The 27,233-nt window shown below is 47.6% G+C and overlaps 1 protein-coding gene across 4 annotated transcripts in view; it reads left to right on the top strand.

Moving 5' to 3' along the window:
- Positions 1–25,694, top strand: part of LOC119162046 (zinc finger protein castor homolog 1-like) — a 462,142-nt gene extending 436,448 nt beyond the window's left edge. For all 4 annotated transcript variants that reach the window (XM_075889173.1, XM_075889172.1, XM_075889176.1 and 1 more), the window contains 12 exons: positions 8,217–8,307; positions 8,409–8,496; positions 13,485–13,649; positions 14,118–14,334; positions 14,725–15,026; positions 15,609–16,156; positions 16,597–16,725; positions 16,903–17,026; positions 17,148–17,333; positions 17,541–17,939; positions 18,383–19,237; positions 19,427–25,694. In XM_075889173.1, the coding sequence (XP_075745288.1) occupies positions 8,217–8,307; positions 8,409–8,496; positions 13,485–13,649; positions 14,118–14,334; positions 14,725–15,026; positions 15,609–16,156; positions 16,597–16,725; positions 16,903–17,026; positions 17,148–17,333; positions 17,541–17,939; positions 18,383–19,237; positions 19,427–20,704 (4,382 nt within the window). In that variant the 3' untranslated portion in view covers positions 20,705–25,694. The remainder of the gene's footprint in view (positions 1–8,216; positions 8,308–8,408; positions 8,497–13,484; positions 13,650–14,117; positions 14,335–14,724; positions 15,027–15,608; positions 16,157–16,596; positions 16,726–16,902; positions 17,027–17,147; positions 17,334–17,540; positions 17,940–18,382; positions 19,238–19,426) is intronic.
- Positions 25,695–27,233: the final 1,539 nt, after the last annotated feature.

Here is a 27,233-nt window from a genome sequence, read left to right as displayed (position 1 = left end):
GAAGGAAATAAAAAAAGAACGAGAATGGCCACCTGGACCGAAATCGAACCCCCGACCAGACGCCACCGTTCCTGCCGGCGAATCGAAACGCCGACGAAGTAAACACGAAGAATGCACGAGCAATGGCTTCTCTATAAAAAAAAAACGAGAAAGAAGAAAAAGGAGAAGAGGAGATGCTGGCTCGAGCAAGAAAATTGAGGTGTACGTTATCTCGCTGGCGCGATTGCTTGCTGGCACGAATCGGATATGGAGTCTGTTGTTCGCAGAGCTGGCCATTGCGATTTTCAACGCAGGTGTGCGTGTGATCTGTCACGTGGCACCAGTGGAAGAGCCGATGAGAAGCAACTACATTTGTAGGTTTTTGTCCTTTTATGCCATGGTTGTTTTTATGCTCCGTCGTAATGCCCGACTCGCGGCCCGAGACGGTGTGCGATGCCCGGACTATATTGTCTATCGCGTGAAGCTGCGTGGCATGGTCGGATCGCGAGGTGACTCTGGTAGCTTCTATAACATGGAGATGACGTCGAACGACAGCACACTACCACGGATGAGCTGCTTTATACTCACTTGGTGATAATTGGCCGACAGGAGCTCCAGGCTTCGTAGTGCTGCGTGTAATTGATTGAACGATGTGTGAGGGCTAACTAAAAGGATAATAATAATAATAATAATAATAATAATAATAATAATAATAATAATAATAATAATAATAATAATAATAATAATAATAATAATTTGTGGGTGGGGTTTTACGTCCCAAAACCACGTGTGATTATGCGAGTATAGTGGAGGACGCCCGAAAATTTTTAACATCCGGTGTTCTTTGACGTGAGCTAACATCGGACAACACATGGGCCTCTGCCATTTCTCCTCCATCGAAATGCGACTGCCGCGGCTGGTATCGAACCCGCTACCTTTAAGTCAGCAGCTAACTCAAAGGCTCGCTCATGCGCTGTCTCGCAGATAATCCCTATACTGCGGTGCTTCAAAAAGAATAGAGAGGGGTGGAGTTGATAAGAAAGAAAGAGGAGATGTTATGCAGCATACATTTTAAACTTTCAACTTTACGGGATCATGTTAAATGATGTGTGCGCAAACGAGAAAGCTATATACGACGCAAGCCTCGTGAGACACCCTCCTTCACTCTGTCTGAATTTAGAAGCTGCCAAGTCTTGGAAGGGCATCGGAACCTTAAAGCAGACGTGGTTGTTGGAATACACACGTGCTGCCTTCTTCCCCTCTCACTCTTCTCGACCCATTAACATGCCCTAAAGTCGTTTTCGTTGGTAGTTTTCGAAGCGAGACAATTTCACGAAACTGCATCGATAAGAAGCCGAAGTTTAAGTATTCTACGAACACAAGGACGTCTACATGCATCGCGCGACTTCCACGGTTCGACTAGATTTAACGTACGGCCATTCCTATTAACATAGGAACTAAACAGATAAAACGAATGACTCTCCGCCACCGAGCCCAATTCCACAGGCGCTCCAAGAGCACGGTTCGCCGCTGTACGACAATTTTTTTTTCCGTTCTTTTTGTCCGAGTGCGAAAAGTGTTTGAGAATTAGGCGATCGCTTTATCATTGCGTACGTATGCGCCTATGTGCCTCGAAGGGTCCCGCTATTTCTGACGTGTCGCAGTATCTGTGCGTGCACATTTTTTCTCACAGCAACCTTTCCTTAATTTACTCCTATACTTCTGCAAGTGCAGGCCAGGAATTATATATGCACGACTTTTTTTTTATACATATGCGCGTATTTATCTACGTACGACTTTTCAACCCACACGATGCAACATCGCGTCGCGGCCTCTTAGGGCGAGAGCGTGAATATAGGTGTCGCGCGGTAATCGTTTCTTTTTTACGTTTTGAGTCAAGGACGTGGGGCCCCGCCAGGTAACGCCGCGATGAACGGGCTGGCGATGGAGAGATAACAGCTCGTGTGAGACCGCGAAAAAAAAAAAGACATGAAAATAGCCTAAAATGAAATCGGGTCATTCCACGGCTGGGACATTTTTCAACCCGAAGTATTCGTAAGGAAAATGCTCATTTTTTTTTTTCGCATATGCTTTCGTTTGTGGTGCCGTGGAAATGTCCCTGATAAGAGATATCGCTGTCCGATGTTAGCAGCGCTTCGGAGGCCGTGTGTCCTTGTCAAATATTGGAGCAGTCAAGCGCAGTTTATACCCCTCTCCCCCCCCCCCCCCACACACACACATTCCCCGATATGTTTCTATTTTGCGTGCGTATATAAACACGCACACAAACAAACACGTGTTTGAGCGTATACGTAAAAGATAGCGCTGTCTCTTCTTTACCTTTGTCCATTCAGCATGTGATCATTATGCCCTCTACTGGACGAAGCCCACTCTCAGTTATCTGCGATTTACCCCGTCTTGCGTGAAATAGTTAAATTTCATCAATTTAATTAACCTACACACCTCCTCCCCCCCAATCATCGGCTGCACGCTCCATCCCTTGTTATCATTTGCGTTGCTCTAACTGACCGCTGGCTATCTGTCCCACGCATTACGCCGCCGGCCGAAGTCTTTTTTTTTCTCTCATGTCGAATGTAAGATAAGCCACCCTTAATTATTCTCTTATACACCCCGCAGTTTTTCCATTCCCTTAACGTTACCGCTAACGTGCACCGTCATGGGAACTCATAGAAGCAAGATACGCAACATATGTAAGAGATCTGGTTCTGTAGTCGCTTGGTATACCATGTGATAATTCAACGCCACTATGCAATAGTCCGACAGCGCTCACTATGTTACAACGATAAGTGTCGGAACACTGGAGCTTTCGACAAACTTTCTTTTTGTGCAAGTATAACGTACACTTAACCTTAATAGAAAATATTTTGTGTGTGTGTGTGTGTGTGTGTGTGTGTGTGTGTGTGTGTGTGTGTGTGTGTGTGTGTGTGTGTAATAAATGTGCGCCGTTAGAACGGTGTTGTGCATAAAACGAAGCGGTGTCTTGTGAAATCTTTCGACATTATTCACTTTCCTCCAAAGTGTTCTCTATAAACAAAAACGACACGATAGCACCGTTCTGGTTCGTTTAGGAAGCTTTTTTTCATTTGGCCAGTAGGGGATTACCATTCCGGCGGGGACAAATGCATTCGCACGGAATGACCTAAATACAGGGAAAAATGCACAGGCGATTGCTACGGAGCTGTTGGCTTTTATTTTATTTGTTCATTTCTTTCTCTTTTTGCAAAACTTGTTCACCAACGGGCTCGATGAGACAGTACGATTAGTTAGCGCTGGGGGTCAGCTTGGCCGTGAGAGGCGTTTCCACTTAACACGTGTGCCTGGGAAAACGCTTCGACAGTTTTTTCCCGTTGGCCGGTCTGGTTGAGCTGGTATCGCGACGTGTAAAATACTGCGCTCGCCAGTGCCAGGACGGCAGACGCGAAAACAAACAAACAAAGTACAGTAAGAGAAACCTACCGGCATGAACGCCTATATACTTCACGAGGCACGTGGCGAATAAGCTATGTAAGAGAAAAGAATGCGTACAAGAACCCACTTTCGCGTGCCCAAAATAGGAAAGCAGTGGCATGCCATCAATTGCCAGAAACTATAGTGTTTGCAGAGATACTTGTTCAAGTTCTCGAAGCTGGGTATGTACCTTGCTTTTGTCGTTCCGAATTGTGCCGGCAGATGGATATTAACAACGTTTACTCGCGTCAGGTTTGATCGAAGAGCCTTTGGAAGTACGACTCCCTGGCTTGATGTCTATAATTCTGGAGACTTCATTGAATTCTTAAATTCTGGAGATAACAATGGTCTTACTTAGCTGGCATGGCATGACAAAGTGCCCCAAACAAGCACCTTTTTTTTTATATAACTCGAGTGGTGTCTCTTGTAGCGTTAGCCGTTGACCGTTTAGAGTGTATTTCGACGTGGCAACAATATTCCTCACCACCTATAGCTATTGATGACTTTTCGAGAAAGCTTCTTGTTCAGTGCGAGCCTTCCAATTGAATTCCTGAAGACAGTTTTGCGAGGACTTAACGACAACGATAGTCTAACCAGAAGGGTGCAAAAGGTAAAAATAACCTGAACGAAGGAAAAAAAAAGAAACAAAGATAAATATCTCGCTGTGAGATACATGGCGATGCTAAAAAAAAAATAAGGTGCCGATCAGTAACAATTCGTGGTTTATGGTCCTGGACTTGTCTTTTTATTTTTATTTTTTCGACTTCGGGCGTCTTGTAGCCACTTCATTTCCTCGTGATTACAGTCCCGTATAAATACTGACTGCCGCTCTTGAGAGATATAAAAAGAACGTCCGGTTATCGCTAATCACGAAGCACAGCGTTGATATTTTAAAACTAGAAAACTGCCCCTTGTCGCCGAGGTCAGGGGCTATATATGCATGGGGGGGGAGGGGGTTGAGGGGGGACGCGAGCGACCCTCTCGAGTGGGCAATCCATCTCGTCTCCGTCGCCACGTTGAACGCGCGTACGGCGTCTCCGTTTCAAAATCTCTCTTTCTCTACCAAACTTTCCATCTTCGTGCTTATAGCTAAGGCTGCAAACCAACTAAAGCAACAGAGAGATAAGAAAAAAAAAAACCGTGGTTTTCCGTTGGCGGTCGCCGCAGCGAGGACTCCCAGATGCTCGAGTTGTTTCTTCGAAGGACGCGTGTTCCGTCTTATCCGGACGCCGCATTCTTTGGCAGCGGCAGAAGTTTGTGTCGCCGATCGAAAATAATGCGATTAAGTTCGGCCTCCCCCTCCATTCCTGCTCCGGCAGCAGCGATATGCATACGGAGCCTCTGATTACGCTATGTGGGCTTGCGCCTGATTGTATGTATTCTCTGGCGTTCATAGCGCAGGCATCGCTGCATCGTGCTCGCGTTCGGCCTCACACGGGGTCTGGTCGTCATTACGTATGCGATGGGAAAACAGAAACGAGAGCCCTTCTCTTCCGCCGACCGCGCTCGCTATCGGCTCCTTTTACGCCTCAGCGGCCCGCTAAAAGCCGGACGCGTACGTCTAATTGTCAGGGGCCGGTTTTTTTTTTCCCCCGAAACGCTAGTATAACGTTTTCCAATTGCGTCCACCCTGCCTCCCACCACGGGATTCGACGTTTGGCTCGCTGCGCGTGTCCAGCAGGGCCAGATGCGTGCCGGACCGCCGATGTGAAACCGGTCAAGATGTAAAAGAGGAAGAATGGCGGAGGCAACGACGACGACGACGCTTGAGCGACCGCCGTGATCGAGGCCTTGTGCAACGGCCGATTCATTTCTCTCTGACAGCGCCGGGGCGAGAGATGAGGAGGACGACAGGGATCGATAGCCATCGGCTACAACCGACGCCACCCAGATAATACACCGCGAAACGACGGCGCGCTCCGTAGATGCGTGCAGCGTCTGCGGAAGCTTATGGATTCCTGGCTCGATTCGAGTAAAGACGACTCGTCTCGCATTACCGAAAGCCCTTGATTGGTCGGGCTGTTGTATCGCGAAACCTGGTTGAATTGTTTATCATACTCAGTGCACGCTTTAGAGTAACTGTGGTAATTAAGCTATTACAATGTTTAAGTGATTTGAAAGACAAAAATAAAATGTAAAAGGCGTCACTCGTCCATTATCCTAACGAGTAGTATTAACGATCGCTGTCAGCCAGTGGCAATGCAGAGTCTACCAACACAGTGATTAGTAAACTTGCTAAACTTTTCTTTGTTGTTATTGTTGTTAGCAACAGTTGTAGTGTCATAGCCTAACCGCCATTTGAAAGCTCGGGCACGACGAACCTATAGGTGCGTATAGGATGTTGACATACTTGTATATAGGGCAGCTGCTGCGCGCCTTCCAGTCACTTATTATCTGTGCACCGTACTTTTGATTGCTGCCGCCGTTCCGCGTATTTTGTGCGCTAAGGCTCTCTGTTATTGGTCTTCTCGCAGTCATCGGTAAGTCTAAGTGCCGTTTCAAACGACTGGACGAATGCAGACCTTCAACAGTCGGTGAGCTATTGCCATAGCTTCCCCTGCAATGCACGGTTTTATCCATACATGTCATGTGACCTCCTCTCGCGCTATTTTTCGTGGCGCATATATAAGTGCAGCGCGGTATTGACTGAATTTGGGGCGACTGAGGATGGCGACGTTCCTCTTTCACTTCATAGTTTTCTTTTGTTTTAAAATCTTTAGACCTTTGGGTGAACTGACGTCAGTCAAATAGTTTTCTTACATATAGCCGCAGGGTACAACTTCACTTTGGGCGCACTCAGCAAAGGTACACACGGGCATAACCAGAGAGTGCGCCCCATATTGTGTCAAAATAGTTCAACAACGTTTTGTATTTCCGCGCGTCGGTTCTCTTTCGACGAAGTTAACACCGCCTTTTCGAGGAAGGACGTTTTCCTAAGCGCCAGTGTTTATTCTGCGGATGTCCCAAAACTCTTGATTTCAAAACTTCGTTCGCATTGTTCTCACAGACGCAGGCTACAAAAAATAATCAAAAATTAGGAGCGAAAAACTTTAGAGAAGATGGAAGGCTCAAAATTATATGCGTTCGGAAAAGTCACAACGCTTAAAAAAAACGTTACCGAGTGAAACGCCCACACGTATGCACTGTAAAAGAAAGTGGGAACAACTGTTCAGCGTGTGACCAACCGGTCGCTGGGTTCGATCACTTTAATTTCCGTATGATAATGCGGTTGCGACATGCCCACTCACTCACTTGGATCACTCGCTTGAAAGCAGATTAAAAAAAAAAGCAGAACACGCAATTCGGATCATGTGTTGGAGAACGCTTTCCTCCGCTTCGCCCATTTATTGCTATGTGTTTTTTTTTTCATTTCTTATTCTCTAAACTCTGGAACGTGACTGAGAGTTCTGGACACGGCAATACAATAGCCGCGGGTGGGACGAGCTGCAGAGAAAGAAAGGGAGAAAGGGGCCCCCTTGGGAGAGGATATATCCAAGAAGACAGTCATGATGGATCGGTCGATCGCACCGGAGAGCACCAAGCGCTATCCGAAACGTCCCGATGGCGGCATGCGGTCAGCCACGTCGCATGCGCGCGTTTGTACAAAGGGCGCGCGTGATTGGCCGAAGTCGAGCCGAAGTCGAAGATTGGCCGAAGTCTGGCCGAAGTCGAGCGGCTGGTTCGGTCGCGCCCATGGGTGGCCTTGGCGGCGGTTTTGTGCCGTTGCCCCAATTAGGGAACTACACACACGCGAGCTGGTGTAACGATGCACGTGTCGTAATGGCTTGGCTTTCGTGTTCCTGGCATAGACGCAACACTGTATATCGTCCTTACAAACATCTCATTCAGATGCACTTGTTTGCTGGCACAGCTAGGGTCACTTCGAGCCTTTGATACATTGTTTCGAAAAGACTATAGAGTTGAAAAGCTGCCGGTTATTATTTTTTTTCCCTGACGTGAAATTATAGCTCGTTGTCGTCAGCGACAGTGTGAGCGAGCTTAACCGAAACAGGCGGCGTGGAGCGGAACGGGGTCGATGCGCATTGAAGTGTATCATGCCGTCCTTCACGTTTGAATGGCTGCCTGCAGTAAAGGGGCAAGCGCTAGTTGTTTCATTTACACTTGACGTCGAGCCATGTGGATGTCAGTGGAGAGAACGCGCATTTTTTTTATTTGACACGGCCTTCGATCTGTTGAAAGTGTAGTCAAGGTAACTATGATAGTTTGCGAAGCGACACGAGAAAGAAATGCCAGCATTGAAGGCTGCGTCAATCTCGTTTTTGTTTATGATCGGCGTCTGTTATTCTAGCGAACACATGCTTCGCATAACCACATATGAGAAACGCTAGCGGTTTTTTTTTTTGCCATTTGTAACGTGTGATTCCTGATATAATAGATGCATTGATTTAGTGAGCACATACTAGAGCCCAGCTTAGCTCGTTAACGGGTTATTTCTTTTCCATTTCTGGGCAGTGACCATGTCAGATAATTGTGAGTCATTCCAAACTAAATAACTTTCCTACAATATATAATAGCAAAAAATTGCTTATAATTGCGTAGAAGTCCAGGAAGTGTAGATGTACAAACATTTGCTCACCGGTTAGACACTCCAGTGCCAGGAAAAAAAAAACGTGTGAATAAACATCACGGTGCTCAGCGGTATTGACAGTCATTTTATCTGATGAGTGATGACATGTTTTTGCAAAGCATCCCGTCATACCTTATGTGTTCTAAATGTACGCCTGTGTACCTTTTCCCCCACTCTACAGGTCTCATGAGCACCAACCTGGCAAACTGCCTTTCGGTGAAACTGGACCAGCCCAAGGTTCCACCCATCGACTACTCCCGCTACGTGCGCAGGTGAGAAGTGATCACGTACTCGTGTCGCGTGAAAAATACACATTATCGAAACTTTGTAGACAAGTGTGCTGACGTGGTACGTATGGGTCCGGCCATTGCAGGTACTCCAGCGCGACTCAGTGTGGCAGCAATTACTGCAAGGACCTCAACTACAGGGAACACTTCCACTGCCTGGACTGCAACTCCAGGGTAAGGAATCGCGTGTCACCAGGAGCGTAGGAAGATATATTTTTTTTTGGGGGGGGGGGGGGGGGGGAGGAGGGACCACTTTGATTTCAAGAGGGATATAGGGCCACCTCCTTGAAATGGCCATTTTTCGCTCTGTATGCCATAAGAGAAAATTTTCGGTGCTGGGCAAAGGGGCACGCATGCCTGGTGTGCTACACCTCGATAAGCCACTACTTGTCACCTCATCCGTCTTTCTCTGTGGCACGACGACAGGTTATTAAGGTTGTATTGTTGTTCAAGAATAGGTCGGTGAGAAAAGTTTATTCATGAAGAGCAGTGACGTAGCCCCGCCGCGGTGGTCTAGTGGCTAAGGTACTCGGCTGCTGACCCGCAGGTCGCGGGTTCGATTCCCGACTGTGGCGGCTGCATTTCCGATGGAGGCGTAAATGTTGTAGGCCCGTGTGCTCAGATTTTGGTGCACGTTAAAGAACCCCAGGTGGTCTAAATTTCCGGAGCCCTTCACTACGGCGTCTCTCATAATCATATGGTGGTTTTGTGACGTTAAACCCTACAAATCAATCAATCAATCAATCAATCGAGCAGTGACGTAACATGGTGGCGCGAAATCAGCAAGCAAGTTCAGAGCAGACAGTAGCTATATGATGCTACTGGTAGAGCGTACCCCCATATAGACACGATTGCAAATTTTCTAGTAGCTCTGTTTATATGGGCCTCTATTCTCAGAGAAATTCTGACGCAAGGGCTCTCCGTCAAAACAGGTGCTCACCCGTCGTAATAGCCTAACTGCCGAAACAAACAGGCCATCGTCTTCATTTTTTTTTAGCATTGGCTTCGGTTTCTCGCTAATTATTATGATTAGTCTCATCGAATCCATAAAAACATATCGCTCAAGTAATTAAACTGCAACGCCGTCGGACGCAACTTGCATAATCTTTCTTTCGAGGTAAGGAATGTTATGCTTTAACCGAAGCCAATATGATCCAATGCATGCATCACTGAGGCTTGTCCTGACTACATTCATACACTGCCAACTCACTTGGTGTGAAATATAAATATTAAATTACATGAGAATGTCACTCTATTTGAATAAATTGAGCATTGACTATACCACACGAAGAATGGCGACGCACAGAGAAATGGAGGGAAAGGCAGGGAGGTCAACCAAGCTACCCGGCAATGTTTCAACCGAGGTAACGTGCTGCTAACATAGATTGTCTGTCAGCTGCTTTATCGGAGCTTTGAATCAGTTAATCGCTTCCAATTAAGTATGCATCATCACGATAGCTCTAAACAGGATGCGCCACGAACGATTTTAAGACTTTTTTATATAAGCTTACCCTTCGTGTATAGATTAAATGCACCAATCATGCATAGATTTTATTTTTTTTTAATGGTTACTTGCCGCGCCGTCTTGGCAAGTGTTTCTGCACTGGCCCCCTTTCAAAAGAAAATTTACAAACTCGGAAAACAGATGGAACTTCTATTTGCCTGCTCTATCACACTCGGGTGTATCAATGCTTACTATTTAACGCAAAGAAAAACGTGCATGGGGCGCCAAAGGTGGGCAGGTTGTAAAACGAATCGCACTAAGCTTCATTATGAACACGAGTCCCAAGAAAACGAAGCAAAATCGGGAAAACAAAAGGCAGGTCGTAAACGGGAAACACGAACTGAGTGGCGGGAAAAACCACGCCAACCGGACAGAAGTGGACCGGTCATAAATTATGTAGGCGCCGCCTCAGAACATTTACACTACGCAGAAGAAGGCTTCTGGATTCTAAACGCGAAACACTTCGCAACAGTTTATTGCATTTGGCAGCTCCATACAACGCCTATAAATAAAGACACGTGTCAAGGAAATACGTCGCCGTGCATAAGATTTTTTGCCTAATGAGCGAAAAGATCTCGTGACTTTGTGGGACATTTGGACAGCTGTCTGCCCATTGGTGAAAACGACGTGACACTCGTCTAAGAAAAAAAGAGAAGAAAGGGTGAACGAAGAACTTGCTACAAGAACGTACGTGCACCATTTGTTAGTACCGGATTTGTGCACTTTATGGGGTCAAGTTAATTTCATTATTGGACAACCAATTAGCTGCAGGAATTTGAAAAAGCGGGGTTTCAGCGTATACGCGGGGTCACCGAGGCCAAGATAGCAGACGTCGTACTGTTTTATCCTAGCAACCCAGAGCTAAAATACTGTATTCACCACAATGTGCCTTTTTCTTTTCTTTCGTGGTGTTATGGCGTATGGCGCGTTTTCTTAGCGGGAAAGTTGCGAAACCATCTGGTAAAGTCATGGCCTCAGAAATACCGGGCGTAAGATCCCTGCCCCCTTGGTCCCTGTATACGCAATGCAATCTCGGAGGCTTTTGTTCTGACAATACCGGTTGTCCCGGATCAACCCGCACAGCTCGCGCTTCCCTTCTTAAACGACTGAGGGTAGCATAGGGAGTTTAAAAAAGTTCATTTCATTTAGTCACTACACGCAGTAGCATCTCACTGAAGTTCGAGGTTGCGTAAAGTGAGCAGTAGAATGTTTCTGTCAAATATCAGCGCACCGTTTTACTGGTGTCTAAGTTCTATACCTCAGAACGTAAGGTCAATCAAGGCAAAGTAGTAGCGAATAATTGCGTTTGTGCAGCCTCTCCGTGCAACATGGCTTGCGTGTAAAAGGCGCAATGCGAAGAGAAACGTGGCTACAGCTTCAAAAAACTGCGGGGAGGTCTAGTGAAATCATTCTCCATTTTTAAACTTTATTTTGTTTGCTTCCTACGAATTCAACAGCGCCTTTCGCATGATCTCCAAAAAGTGATTGTTTTTTTTTTATTTAGCAGGTTTGAAAGGCTCGGAACCAAACAAAGCCAGCCGTGTTAGTCCAAACATAAGCGACGCCATTAAACACACTCCTTCGTTCGACCTCGAAATACTTTTTTTTTTCTTTGCACTTACGCATTTCCTTTTCTTGCTTTGACTCCGCAGTTTCTCGTTCGGCACTCCTCGCCAAGTTCGTGCAGGCGGCGCCCACTTCGAGACCGGCACCACGCACTCATATGAGCGCGTGATGCCGGTCTCGTCCTGACCTCTGGCGCACCCTTTTTTTTGCACTCGCTATTTTTATGCCAAGCACATTTTTTGGTAAGAAGGTGTCTCAAATGTAAGGAAACGAGGCTACGGACTCATTTGGGCCTAACGCACTGAGTTAAGCCGCAGAAGTAAATGGGGTTTCAGAAAGAACGATGTGCAGCAGTAAGTTGAGAGTCAGGAGGGCATACAAAACGAAAAAAAAAAATGTATAGAAAGAAAGGACTTAAACAAAACAAAAGTAAACAAACGACCACCCTTCAAGAGAGCTGCAGAATGAATGCGCTGCACTTTTTGAGTACCCCAATGGTGAGCTATTTTTTCTCATCCTTCGGTTACCAATAAGGAGGATTGAAAGAGGAAGGACAGGGAGGTCGGTTACCAAAGTTCGTGTTTTTATCTTTACGCGTCTGACATTTTTTTTTCAGTCAACTGGTCAAGCTTTTAGCCCTATGTAACCAAGGGGGTGCATATTACGGAAGAACCGAGTGATCGCGCAGTATTACTGGCGTGAAATGTAGTGCTATACAGGGCCGAGTGGTTCTTAAGCAGTCGTCGTCAGGATCGAAAAAAGCGCGTGTATAATGAGTCGTGATAACGTTGGCGCCTCGAGGCACCGTATACCAAGGAAGAGACTGGCAGCCTCATGAAGATGGGCCTAGAACATTTTTTCGGGGACACCTCTTATCCGTTTATTGCGAGAAAAATCCTGGTCTCGCTGATAATGGATACTGGTTTGAGTCTTCCGCGCCCGCCGCGCGTATTCTTCATTTTGCAAATGCGTCGCCCTGATGCGTTCCACCCTCGCCACGTTTCAGTGTACGCGAGTAATGCTCGTTAGCAGATTCGAGTAGACATAAAGAGACGTCAGCGTTGAGCTTGGGAATTCTTTTTTTTTGTACTTTTTCAGAACACGCGGTTAAATCGGTACCGTTTTTGATACGGGGCCTGCCTAAAGGAGCAGTTTTTCATGCCCACGCGGAACATTTTCCAGAGACTGGGCTTCTTTTTTTTTTTCAAAACTCCGTGTGGATTTTGAGTTCCACGTATTTTACTTATAAGCTTCTATACATCGCTCCCAGGAAAGCAGCTCTGAATAACCTTTCGAAGCCGGGTTATTGTGCTGCAGTTACTCATATCTTGTTCCGAGAATATAGCCGTATCTCTAGAAATACTCCCCACTTTATTTAGAATGAATCATAGTTACCGGCGTAAACTAATGACGTGCGCAAAGGGTTTGATTGACGCGGTTACTTCATGGGGCCGTTTAAACACATCGCCAAGGAAGCATTCGGTTCGCCGTAGAAAGCGCGATATTCTTGTCGAGTTCAAACACTTGGCCAGGCTATCTGCGTCATATAAGCATTGTTGAAGATATTTAATTTTTAAAACTATACGCATTTCTCTGTATTGTTCTCTCTTTTTGTGTGTATGTCTGTTAACACATCTCATGAACGGGCTGACTGATGTGTCGGCAGTGCTGTTTACAAGATGGCTGCGAGACAGCTGCTGAAGTCGAACTATATACGGGCACGCTGCTGTTAGATAGAACTCCAAATCTTTTAGATAAAAAAGGTGTCGTGAATTAAGGTATAACGTTGAAATATTATCTATTAGTGCCGTATATACTGGTTGCATTGTTGTTCGTTTTCGGAGCTCTGTTTCCCGCGTCTTCCGTTAATAGACTGCGTCAATGCGTGGCCACGTCAATTACAGAATTATCTCAACTTGAACTTCCTCCTTCGTGGTGGAAAGACAGCGGCGTTTCACGACCTGCCTTGCCTCGCTGTTGTTCCGCCAAGAGGCCTGGGTCACTTTTCGTTTAGCCATTACTTCCCTGTCGAACTGTGGTTTGAATTGAGCATTAATAACGAGGGCACGCCCTTCTCCTCGCGATCGTGCAGGTGTTTGTGAAGAAGGAGGAGATGATCCGCCACTTCAAGTGGCACAAAAAGCGAGACGAATCCCTGCAGCACGGCTTCCTCCGCTACAGTCCCATGGACGACTGCTCGGAGAAGTTCCCCAACTGCGCCCACAACAGGAAGCAGACGCATTACCATTGTCTAAAGGTGAGTTTTGTCATGGTTTAACCAATTTCCTGGGTTGCATTAGTGGTACGAGTCAATTCTGACCTCATGTCGCTCGAGTAAAGAGAATCGCGGCATTGCGGTATGTATTGCGTGTATCTGAAGAAGTATCTCTCCACTTTTGTACTGTTTCTACTTTCCGGTTTGTTCACCGGTATGGCAGTAATGCATTGGACATTAAACGTAGGGAACACGTTTGCCGCATTTTGGTCTTCCCTGCCTGTGTTTCCGAAATTGTTGTGCTAGATCTGTCTGTAAGGGCAGCTGCCAGCACATCAGGATGTACATTGTGTTTGCGAAAAGCGTATAGCGAACAGAGCTTGTGAATGGATGGCCCCTTAAGATGGGTCACTGAGCATCGTTGGGTATTGGCGGCCAACCAGCGTTGATATTGCACTGTTTCAAGAATGTACTGTAACGTTTATGCCTTTTTTTTTTCTCACCTTGCAGGATAACTGTGACAAGGTGTATATCAGCACATCGGACGTACAGATGCACGCGAATTACCACCGCAAGGATTCGGCCATCATTCAAGAAGGCTTCCAGAGGTTCCGTGCAACCGAGGACTGTAACACGCCGACGTGCCTCTTCTACGGGCAGAGGACCACGCACTTTCATTGCCGCCGACCAGGATGCAAGACCACCTTCAAGAACAAGGCTGATATCGGTAAACAAACCAACCTGTCGTATTTCAAGTGCAAGTGCCTGGAAATGGTAGCGTGGATTCTAGGAATTAAGCTGAAATCACTAGAACTTCTTTCTACGACGTGCGGTACATAATGACACATTGCACTTGCGATGACTGTTGTAAACTGGACCACATGAACGAGCCGGTTGGTGCGCTCGTGCGAGTTCAACTTTGTGGATTTCGCTTGTTACGTCATAATTTTCGACACCAATAATATTCAGTCTACGGTAAACGGCGAAATTCCTAGCCGCCCTTGTCAACCCTTATGATACGTTCGTTTGTTTGATCAAAAGGGCCGTGCAGCTACGTAGGTGCGTGATGCTCGTTAACGAGCGACTTGGTAACCCTGTTTTCTCCGTTGACGCGCAGAGAAGCACAAGACGTACCACATCAAGGACGAGCAGTTGAACAAGGACGGCTTCAAGAAGTTCATGAAACACGAGCACTGCTCGTACGAGAACTGCAGGTTCTCTCGCATCTGCAACCACATCCACTGCATCCGGCCGGGGTGCAGCTACGTGCTCCATTCCAGCGGGCAGCTGTACTCCCACAAGCGCAAACACGAGCGCCAGGACACCGAGATGGCCTACCGCAAGTTCAAGCTGGCCCAGAGTATGCTCAAGAGCTACGGGCAGCCCGGCGACCTACCTCCCGGAATCACCGCTGAACAGGTATACGTCGAGGGTGAAGTCTCGAGCTATGTTTCTTCATACGCCGTCGCTTGAACATTAACAGGGCAACTAAAAGCTTTGTGGGTGCGCAGGAGCTTTTTTGATGTGATGTTCAGCAAATTCACGTGGTCTTGTACGGATATGCTTGAGAAGCCGCATGGTTTGGGCCTTGCTCTACTTGGGCTAATCGTGGTCATATCTCTGTTCTGCATTGCCCTGGTGCAGTAATTAATGCAGGATCCCGGGATTTCCTCTAAAGGCATTTCGCAAACAGCCGGTCATTGGGGCACATTCAAGAAATATCGTTCGTGTTATATCGCGACAGTCTCGGCGATTTTTCAGCCATCTTGTTCTCTTCAGAAGTGTCTTACACCGAAGCTGTTCACGTGAACATCTGTAATCTATTCCCGCTTATCTATACGATGCGGTTAGAGAAACGCGAAAGCAATATATTTCAATAGCATCAGGGAGGGAAGTGATGTGAAACGGCTGTTTATGTGTGACTGCCACAAAGAAAAAAAAAAGCGTGGTTCGGGACTTCATGCGGGGTATTTCTCACACCTCATCCTGCCACGTTCGCAGCTGGCACTGTGCGAGCAGAGCTTGAGCAGCTCGCCCGTGCAGAGCATGTTCCCCGGTGGCATACCCTCCGGAACGTCGCCGCTTCAGCAGAGTGCCAACGTCGGCACCGCTACGCCCGTGACGACCGCGTCTGGAGGAGTAGGAAGCCTGGGCCCCGTCGCTGACCCCAAGGGTTTCGTCGGGAACCACCACCAGCCGCAACAGCAGGCGCTGTCCTTCGACAGCAGCAAGCAGCTCGGCACCATGGGCCTCAGCAGTAATGGCGGTAGCGGCTTGGCTCCGCAGCCCGGCGCGTCCGACGCGAGCCAGCAGCCCAAAGCGCACAACATGCTCGACCCGGCGTTCTTGTCGGCGTTCCTGCCCAACGCATCGGGCGTGGGCGCCGCCATGCACCCGGGTCTGGCGTTCAACTTTGCGACCAGTCAGGGCTTTGGCAGCAGCGCGAAAGAGGACGACGGCTGCGCGCCGCCGAGCAACGGTCAGCGGGCGCTCGACGCCGCCAGAGATGCGGGAAAAGTGGAGGAGACCTGGCAGCGGTACATGGTCAGGTGAGCGCTCATTTGTGCATCATTCGCAAGGGCCTGAATGTGGCGCGTCTTGCACTTCACGCCGCGGCAACTGGCTTATCACAGCGCGAAATCATAAGCTTGCGGCAGCTCAGAAATGGTGCATTCACACCTGCATAGAATTATATCTGCAACATTGTAGACTCTCAAACTATAGTCCAGTGGGGGTTTCTAAGCCTGAGCAGTGCCATAACTTGGTGGTTGTTGATCCTGTCACTTCCTCATTTCAGGTCAAGTTTTCTGCAAATGCGAATTCGATGTTGCTAAATACATTCGTTGCTGATTTCAGCACGTTTATCAGCAATCACGCTGCAGGTATTTGTGAGGCATACGCGGAAGGTTGTGCGATGAGTGACTTCATTCTGTCATCTCCACAGGTCCGCCACAATCTGTACTTATGTGCGTTTGCTCTCTATGCGCAGGTACTCGCCAACGGATCTATGCCGACCCGAATGCGAGTTTATCTACCGCGAGCATTATCACTGCACCACCGACAACTGTTCCATGATTTTTCCTGGAAAAGATATTGGAGGAGTCCAAGAACATGCAAAGTAAGACATTGACTTCTTCATCGCGTGCACTGTACTCTAAAAGTGACATGCAAATTAGTTTAATTATAACACTTAACCCTCCTTAATAAGATATTTGTTTTGTTAAAGGTCATACCAGTCAAAACGAAGTAGTTTTTTTTTTCATCAGATGCTTCATATTTTATCCCTATATTACAGAAATCACGAGCATCAGGACCAGATCACACAGTGCTTCTACCACACCGTGGGAAAGAGCATTGATGGAGAATGCCCACCTGATTGCCCCTTCACATTAAAGGAAAAGCACTATCATTGCCAATGGGTAAGCGCATTAACCTAGAAAACTTCTCGTCCCAAAATGCTCGGAAATATTTATTTGCGGCCTCGAACTCGCGTTCACAGTCGGGTGCGGTTTGGTGTGACTCGGGACGTGCTCTTTGTAGGATGGTTGCAGGGACATTGTGAGCAGTACTGACAAGCCCTTTCGGCGGCTGGACCACTACAAGATGCACGAGTACACGACCAAGTTGAGCATGTCTAGGGACCATTTCAGTGCCATCCCGTCAGTGCCCATAGACGGTGTCTTCAGGCGCAAGAGGGGACGGCCACCAAAGAACCGCATGATTGAGGTGAGAAAATTGTAATGCGGCATGTGTAGCAATTCTTTTATGCATTGGCAACGAAATAGTAATAGCACATGCTCTGCGAGTAAAGTACTTCGAGACTAGCTCAGTATATAGCTCGGAACTTAAGACAATAACTACGCTTTCTTTTGGGCGTCATTGTAGTACAAAAGTTGCTGACACTCTTTCCATTTTTGTCCCTCCTGCAAGCAGTTCCCACTCGGCCCCACTTCACCCCACCTGTCACAAGCCATCTATGCGAGCTTCAAACTTCCCAAGCCTGGATCTAGTCAAAGCATGCCGACCCTTTTCCCAACGTTCCAAGGGCCAGGCGGCACCGGCGGACTCCCTGGCATGCCCGGTCCTTCCAGCATGCCTCGCATGCCACTGGGCTCCGGAGGGATGGACTTTACAGTTGAGAACCAACAGGCACTGCAGTTCCTGCAGCAGCATCAACACATCCAGGAGAAGTTGTTGGAGCAACAGGAGAAACACTCTGCCGAACAAGCTGCTTTGATGGCTGTTAAAGCCGAGCCGAAAGAGTCGTCGGAGCTGGAGAGCACGGCGCCGCGCACTACGCCGACTCCGTCGCAGCCGACGACAAATCCTGACGTGAGTGCATTGAAAGTGTCTCTTGACAAGTTCCGAAGTTACACTGGGTCAACGCTTTTTTGCGCTCTGTCTCAAACGCTTTCGCCTTTGAAAGTGAGTCCACAGTAACTCACTATTGTGGTCCTCAGTCCACTTTTACCATCAAATCCTCGATAATATTCCCCTCGAAGAATTGTCATTTAACATACCGCAGTTATTTTCTTGTTATTGGCTTGTCACCTTCTCAAATACTCCGCCCATTTGAAGAATATACTAGAATACGATTGTAGAACAATTAACCTTAACGTATTTCGGGATAAAAGCTCAAAATCTTCACTATAATCGCACAGTACCACGTCCGGTACGTGGTACTTCGGGACGTGTTCTCAATTTTTAACTAAAGTACTCCAAAAGACGCATGCTATGCTCAAATTATATAATCAAGTTCGTCAACATTGCCGCAGGTACACGAGGGCTTCTTCATGTTTCCGGAGAACAGCGTGTGTCCGGACAGTCTGTGCGCCTTCCTGCGTCAGCGGCACTTCCACTGCGTCCAGGCGCGGTGTCACTACGTGACCGACCGGGAAGACATCCTCGTGCTTCATTCCAAAGACTTCCACGACAATATCGACATCATCGAGGGATTCGTCTTCTACGACCGAAGCGTCGACTGCCGACTTCCCGGTTGCCACAGCAACAAGGTCAACAGGCACTTCCACTGCACGCGACCCAACTGCAACTACTCATTCGTCCGCTACTCGACCATGAGTCTGCACGAACAGAAGCACTGCAGTCCTCAGCAGCACACGCAACAGCAGCTTAACAGCTCACCCTTACCGGAGGAAGAGGAAGAAGGGCCTTCGCCTCCGAAGAAGAGGTCCTGCTCGAGCGACGACGACCGGACCGCTAGTCCCGCCGCTAGTGACAGCTCCCAGAAGACGGTCGTCAAGTCCGCCGGAACCTTCTACCCGCTCTCCGCCTTCACGAATAGCGGCGGCAATAGCAACAGCAACAACAACAACAACAATAGCGGCGCAGGCAAGACGGTCAATGACAGTGGGAGCCACAACGAAGACGAAGATGCGGAGAAGGAAAGGTTGCGCACAAGTCCGGCTTCCAGCACGGCCTCTTCGCTGCCTGATACGGACCAGCAACCGCTCATGAAACTGCTGATGAAGCCGACTATGGGCAGCATCCCAGTGGCCAACATGATTCCGGGTATAGAAAGACACGTCATGTTCAGCGAGTGTGAGAACTGCGGGAGACCCTTCTGCAAGAAGAAGAAGCGAGACCACTTTCACTGCAACATTTGTAGTCAGGTGAGAGCCATACGCTATTATTATTGTTTTAATACGTTAAGTTCTATTTCAAATGTACGGGTGGCTGCCGAAAAAACAATTTTCGCTTTTTAACATTATTTACCTACATGGTGGCTTTGCCACAATATAACTCTTTTTGCTGAGAAGCTAACCCTCTGTGCTTTTTTTTTTTTCTTTCGTGTATCGCAGGCTTTCTCGAGCTTTTCTCGGCTTCGACTCCACGTGGGAAAACATTCGGGTGTACCGAGTCCCGTGCCCGTGTACCCCGACGGCCGCACGACACCTTTGTCTGGGCAGTCTTCTCCAGTGTCCTCAACGGCGCAGGGAGACTCGGACGCCGATGAGGAGCAAGAGGCGTCGGCACCTGGGCGCGCCGACTCCCCTTCCTCGAAAAGGTCATCGCCTGACCAGAGGCCTCAGGGGCCTCCTCAACTAGTGCCTCAGGGCTACCAACCTCCCACTAGCACCACATCGAACAGCAACAACGAGGATCAGCAGCAGCAACAACAACATGCATTCTTCAACACACCTCCAAAGCTGAGCCTGCAGAACATACAGAACATGCAGAATATGCAGAACATGCAGCACATGTTCTGGCCGCCCGTCTCGTCACCCGGCATGATACCGGGCATGGCGCCCCTGAACCCGGCTCTGCTGGGCCTGGGAGACATGGCGGGCCATCCCAATATCGACCTGCAGCACCTAGCGCTCATGTGCCCGTCGGGAGACATCTTCTACAACTCGGCGAACCAGATGAACGCTGCCGCGGCTGCCGCCGCTGCTGCTGCAGCGGCCGCCGCGGCGACCGACCAGAAGCGGCCCCTGTTCGGCAACTGCAAAGGCGAAGAGCCGCTCACCATGGTGAGCGAGGCGAAGCGCATGAAGATGCCCAGCCTACGCATCCTCAAGGATGAGCCGGTACCCGAGGGCTACGTCCGCTTCCGCTTCAACGAGGACTGCGGCTACCGGCACTGTGGCTATCGCGAGCACCAGACGCACTTCCACTGCACTCGCAAGGACTGCGGCTACAGCTTCTGCGACAAGACGCGCTTCGTGCAGCACACGGCGCGACACGAGCGTCTCGACACGCTCATGGGCGGCGACTTCCGCCAGTTCCGCGCCAACGTGCACTGCGGTCGCGCCGACTGCCCGCACGCCGCCAGCCAGGCGGCGGCCAACGGACCCGGCGGCGTGGGCAGCGGCAGCAACAAGGCGTCGCACTTCCACTGCCTCAAGTGCGACTTCGTCTGCACGGACACCAACAAGGTGGTCGCGCACCGCAGGCAGCACGCCAAGCTGGACAGCATCAACGCCGCGGGCTTCGAGAAGTATACGCCCTCGCAGAACTGCGGCGTCGACAGCTGCAACTACAACGCGAAGCAGACGCACTACCACTGCCTCAAGTGCCAATACGCGGTGCTGGGCCTGTCGCAGATGTCTTCGCACAAGTACCGCCACATGGACTGATTGACTGATGGCGCTGACGGGCGGCGTCCGTGACGCGCTGCGCGAGCCGGTCCCGTGTACTCGGCACTTCTGTGGTGGTGGCTGAGAAGACCTCTGCCCAGTTGCGTCTGTGATTGGGCGCGTGGATCTTGTTGGGTGGCACCCGCGCGAGAAGAACGAGCAGTTTATTTTTCTTGTCGCGGAGAACTGTAAGAGCCTCGAATATTGAGAATGCCAAGCATTCTGACTTAATAGTGGACACCTTCTTCCCTGGGCCTGTTCTGTTCTCCCTTCCAATGTTTCGTTCGCGTGTAGTGCATCAAAATGTGTTCTGGTGTCATCTAGAAGGATTGCGGCTTCACATTTGCATCTGTTTTCTTTGTGTTTTTGAGACCTTATGTCACACGGTTATCTGTCACAATACAATCGAGGTCTTGGTCGAGTGTGTATTTAGTCGTTCAACCCATACGGTGAGCGAGCAAGAACAAATGGACAACATGGACGGCGGTGTCTGTGAAGTAGTGAACAACGTGTGCAATGCTTGGATTGTCGAGCCTCTCTCCATTGTAACTTTTTATATATTTCTTCCACTCAGCGACACAGTGGAAGTAGATGGGCCCTCGGAACCGTTTGGTCATGAGGTCACTGTATGCTGTTTACAGACTGCACAGCACGTATATATATTATATGTCATGCAGTATAATTGAAATAAGATACTGCACTAAAAGAGAAGCAGTAATTTTGTACATTGCCATCCCCCTTCTTTTTTTTTTTTTTGCACGAGATACTGTATGTACGTATGCACTACCTACAAAGCCTCTTTGTGGGTTTCCCGGTGCTTTAATATCAGCGCTGCTGGCCGTAAGTTCACACACAAACACAAATTCTTTATTATTCTTGCACATACTTGTAGGGCGACTAGCGCAGTGCGAGCGTTATTCTAGATGTATGCGAGTGGTGTGGTGGTTTGTAATTCCTATTTACTGACGCCTTTCGCCATTTCACTATCGCTCTAAGCTTTATTTAGAAATGCGCAGAATCGTGATGTGCGCGTGGCGTTAATATCATTACTTGTCACGCGTGGTTAGTTACTCACATTTTTTTTTTGCCCCCTCGCGAAAACTCTAAAACCGTGTAATTTACTTATAGCATTCAGTTCTTACGGGGAGGCTTCTGTTGTGTGTCATTCCAGGACACCCCACCGCTATTTTTTTTGTATATTAAATCTAAAGCAGGTATATTTCTGAAATGACTCTTCCGATATGTTTTCAACAAAAGACCCTCTATGCAAGGGGACAGTGGGGGCCAGGGGACGATGATCGGGGCAGTGTGCATTGGGGAAAGAAAGGTCCCGTGGTAACATTTGAAACGTGCGTTCATTCGCTCACGTGCCCAGTAAAGTCAGCGTTTGAGTTGCATCGTTCGGATTAAGGAAAGCAGTGGACTTGCTGACATGTCGACAGGCGTATAAGTCAACTGTGACTGTGACGGCTCAGCATGCAGTCGTGTTATGCGGAAGGGGCAAATAGTGTTGATGGCGTGGTATATGCACCAATGTATATGTGTACAAATCGTGTCTCGGCAAAACGAAGCACCGCCGGCGTGAGTAGCTGCACTTTCTGAAAGAACGGCGAAACAAAAAAGTGCAAAAGAGATGGAAGCCTCCTAGAGGTAGCTGAAGTTGAATTTATATAAAGTACAGCTTGTGGTTTCAGGAAAAAACCGTACCATGGTATCTGCACGTGTCGTCCAGTTCATTTGACCAAGTCTGTTTTGTATACACAAAAGAAGAGGATACATATAAGATATACTCTGTAGGCGTTGGAACGCACCTCTTTTTAGCACTTGTGTTTCGTTGTCCCAAACGAAGCACTTTAGTATGTGAATGAACCTGTGCACTCGCAAAGATCTATTTATAAGACATCTTGTAGTATGTGGTTGGTCATTAACTGTATTTAACTAAAATTTCAAGTATCAGCTCGTCTCTGCTTGCCTGCTTACCGTTGCAGGTCAACGTGACGCACTTCAACTGGTGCGCTGTCGTCGCATAAAATTAATTTGTTACTCGCGATTTATTTTTTCCCTTTTGTTGTTTATCTCATCATTGCGATTTTTCGAACAAGCCAGCCTTCCCACTTTACATAAATGGGCTGAACACATAACAGGAGACACACACGTGGCATTTTGGCAGGCTGTCGGTGATTAGAATGCCGCCATAAATATCACTTTATTCTAAAGAGTCGTCACTTCATTTTCACGACATGTAGTACTGAGCGCCCTCTTGTATTTTTCCTTCGCTCGCAAATTTTTCGCGCGATTTTTGCTCTCTCGCTTCGGTTTTGTTATAGCGCTAGCATGCCACAGCGAATGCTGCTTTGCTCGATGGTGGCAACTTTCCGGTGATCGAATCTCCGAGGCTTGCTGTGTAAGACGCAGCAGCACTCGGCCATATGACCGAGCATTTCAGCCAATGGCTACAAATTATGCCCCACCCCCCTCCTTTCCCGGTTCGTGTACATAATTCACGCTTATGTTGTCGTTTATTTTTCTTTGTTTTTAAGAGAAAGCTGAAACTTGTGGACTACTCTATCTTTTTTTTTTTATTTCGAATACACGCAAAGCGAAGAAAAGGTGCCGTTTTAGAACGATTGAGTCGCGTCATTATTATTACTTTTTTTTTTGCATTGGCCGCGTATAACACAGAACTGTATTAGTCGGTGGCCACACCGGTAGCCACACCGTGTATAATTAGTTTCAAATAAGAGCTATTTTTATATCCTTAATCTACAAGTCTACAACTAGCTGACACCGTAAAACGCTATATGCGTTGCAATTCCATAAATGGCGTTTGGTAGATCAATCGAAACTTTCCGACATGCGTAATGGCGGCCCGATTTTGTAAAGTGACGAGAAGAACATCCAAACAGAAATGTTGTTAACTTCATGCTTGTATGACTGGAATTTATTGCGTTAATATTGACTATTCCTGTGAGATGCATACCATTCCGCAGTTTACGTGTGAGCATGTTTTTCCTCGTATGAGCATGTTTTTCAAAATGCCCTTTTCACTGATTGTATGTTTATTTACAATCAACGTGTAGACGATTGGTGTTGCCTGCCTTAGATATTGTAGCAGTTGCAAATATCAGAATTGAGATGCACGTTATCACTGCACATTTATGAACTTCTATGCTTTAATTCGCTTTTCTTTTTTCGCAGTTTTCAAATAACATCGAGGGTATCAGCAACGAAACTGCTCTCAATATTTCCAGAAGATTTTGCTGTTTAGACTGAATAAGCTTCGCTTAAATTATCTCAGCCTTTGTATAACGGTGGTATTTGCGAGTTTTTTAGAATAAGTAGTCGTCCAAGTTTCCAGCTTTCCTCTTTACACCTGCTGTCTTCATTTTTTTTTTAATCTCACTCCTCTGGACGCTGAGACGTAGAAAAGAGAAGGAGTGTGAACTGCATGTGGGGCGAAATATAATCAACCCGGTGAGACTCGTGCGCCCGAACCGCTGCAGGGGCAGATTGCCGCGCATGTACGCGTTAATGAAACACGTCTTCCCGCCGAAATGTACAGAAAGAGCGCGACTAGGCTGGCCTTGGCGTCTGTAAACACGAGAAGCTATATAGACGACCCGAGCCATATATCGTCTTTCCTTCTTCGGGGTGTCTCTTCAATTTTTTTTTCCCCCGAGCTATCGAGACAGGAAAGACGGAGAGAGAGGTAAAAAAAAAAAACCAGCATTATTTTTCTAGGGGGAGATGAACGACCTGTCGCAGCGCAGGAACTAATTCTACGCCCATTTCTCTTTTTACTTCCCTGACTTTTTTTTTCGTTTCTTCTTCGAGCTTGTATATACCATGAATAACCGCAGGCGCAGGGCACACGTTGCGACCTACAGCGGTCAGATGAGCTATGCACACTACTTGTCCCTTCCCCTCCCTAACCACCGTTTATTGGATTTCATTGTCGTGAGATGGCCCATGGCACGTGTTACTATGTTTTTTTTATGTTTTCTTAGGTTCCTTCAGCGTACTTTATCGTTACCATGGTTTGATAGCGGACATTATTTTCTTGTTTTCTACCTATTTTGTTCCTTTACGATATACTTAACCGAACAGCTCCTGTGCCCAAATTTTCTTTGTTTTTTCTTCTTTTTTTATTGGACCGACGGGCTTCCATGTTGCTGCTTTTTGGGTGGGTCGGAAAATTATGCTTGGGTTGTCAAAGTCGTGTGCTGGCATTCGATGATCATACGGCAATTTTCTATTAGCAAAAGAGTAGCATGTGCTCAAAGGAAGACTTGGCTGTGTGACCAATGATTGATTGATTGGTTTATTGATCGATCGATCGATCGATCGATCGATCGTTATATTGTTCAAAAACAAAGTAGTTCTATTTTTCTAGAGCATTTGACCCACCTTTAGCGTCCTCTTTAGGCGTATGTTTAACTTTCACCTTTATTTTCGCCCCTAGACATTTTCAGTGTCTGTTGTAATTGTGTTGATTTTCCCATCTGTGTTCTCGTGCAACTTTGTGGCACTTGGAAGCCCTGTCGTCCCTGTGTCCCGATAAACTCGCTACAAACGCTTTGACCAAATGTTCACTACACGCTGCTGCAGTAGCTGTTCCTCTCGCATTGTTCACTCTTTTTAATTTTGTGTCTTGAGTTCACACGTGTCGGCTAGCATGTCTCAAGGCAGGGAGAGGCGAACTTATTTAAGCTGCTTTCCAAAGGCCTTTAGTGTGTGTGTTTTTTTCCGTACTTTTGTTCTCTCATATCTGATTTCTTTCGAGTTGTTTTTTTTTCCTTTTTCGTCTCGTCTTGCACAAATGTTATTTAATATCGAGACTGTTCAGCGAGTGTGCCTCTTGTACATAGAGGGATGTGATCACGATTTTTAATAGTGCTGTGTGTGCCTTACATTTGAGATCCCCAAATTCCCCCCCCCCCTCTTATCCTGTCTCCCATTTCCGCAAAATAAAGGATGTGATAGAAACATACATTTTTTTCTTGCTTCATCATCTCCTCCGGCTAAAACTTCATCTATCGGAGGTTGCCATAGCCAACTGAACCGCAACCTTGAGGCCGTGCATGCGCTGGCCACAAGATGGCGGTCGAAAACTTGGTGCGCGAAAAAAGCTGGAGTGTCTTCTCCTATCTTCGTGGCGATCCCGTGTACATAACAGCGTTCAAATAAATTATAAGCGTGACATGAGAGATGGGACCTAGATATCATGGCGAAACATGAAATCCTTGTTTGCATGACATTGCATGCCATCATTTATGTACATGACCCAGTATTACGTTTAACACGTCACAGTATTAGTTTAACACGTCACATGTTTCATGACATGCACGATACGCATGTGTGACGTAAGATATGCAATAAAAAAAGTTCGTTCAATGGCCTAGATATACGTGCAATATATGCATTATATGTGAATTTGGAGTTCATTTGCCATGCGCACGGTGAGAACTTGGGATCCATATATAGATAGCACTTTACGGATGGGTTACAGTGCCGCCATACTGGGTCGTTAAACCTGCCGTTTTGTATCTTTAACCACTGAACGTTTCCTGACCTCACCAATTCAGCCCCGCCGCGGTGGTCTAGTGGCTAAGGTACTCGGCCGCTGACCCACAGGTCGCGGGATCGAATCCCGGCTGCGGCGGCTGCATTTCCTATGGAGGCGAAAATGCTGTAGGCCCGTATGGTCAGATTTGGGTGCATGTTAAAGAACTCCAGGTCATTCGAATTCCCAGAGCCCTCCACCACGGCGTCTCACATAACCATGTGGTGGTTTTGGGACGTTAAACCCCACATATCAATCAACCTTACCAATTCACGTCACGATGTACAAAAAATCAGAAAACATTTGTCTAATTACCCAAAGTGTTGGCGTGCGCGTGTCTCACGTGAAGTTCGTCTGTAGACCTATTTCATGTTTGTAAACAGCGGCAGGCACCATCGACATAGTGAGGTGCTTGCAGCGATGCCACGACGCGTAGAATCCTCCCAGTCCATCGCTCGCCATCACCTTTTTATGAACAAGTGGCTCAGCAGCTGCCTCCGAGCCACATGGAAACTTTGCAGCTGTGCGCCAGTTGCCACGGGATAAATACGGGTAATGGCGAGCTTAGGAGTGGGCGGATCCCACGCGTTGCGGCATCGCTGCAAGCGCCTATGTCGACGGCGTCTACCGCTGTTTACAAACATGAAATAGGTCTACAGCGCTAAACTCAAGGAGCGCTTCTTTGCAAGCAATCAAGTTTCACGGGGCTACGCTCGCGAAGCGCGATGAGCAACACACGCAACCTTTGAGGGCCAAATGGATCAAGCACTGGAAGCACCATCGCCTTCTCAACAACTTTGTGCCTTGGGTGTTGTGCTGCTAAGCATGAAGACGCGGGTTCGATTCCCGGCCGATGATAGCCACATTACGAGGTGGTCGAAATGTTACGCCCGGCGAATTGGACGCTCATAATGCGCTCGCGTCCGTTTCGCTAGCTCTGTAGGCGACAAAATTGGTATTGCATGA

Source organism: Rhipicephalus microplus, chromosome 3, assembly GCF_043290135.1.
Source record: "Rhipicephalus microplus isolate Deutch F79 chromosome 3, USDA_Rmic, whole genome shotgun sequence".
NCBI lineage: Eukaryota > Metazoa > Arthropoda > Arachnida > Ixodida > Ixodidae > Rhipicephalus > Rhipicephalus microplus.
Note: the sequence above shows the minus strand (reverse complement) of the source record. Positions and strands in the feature narration are given on the sequence as shown.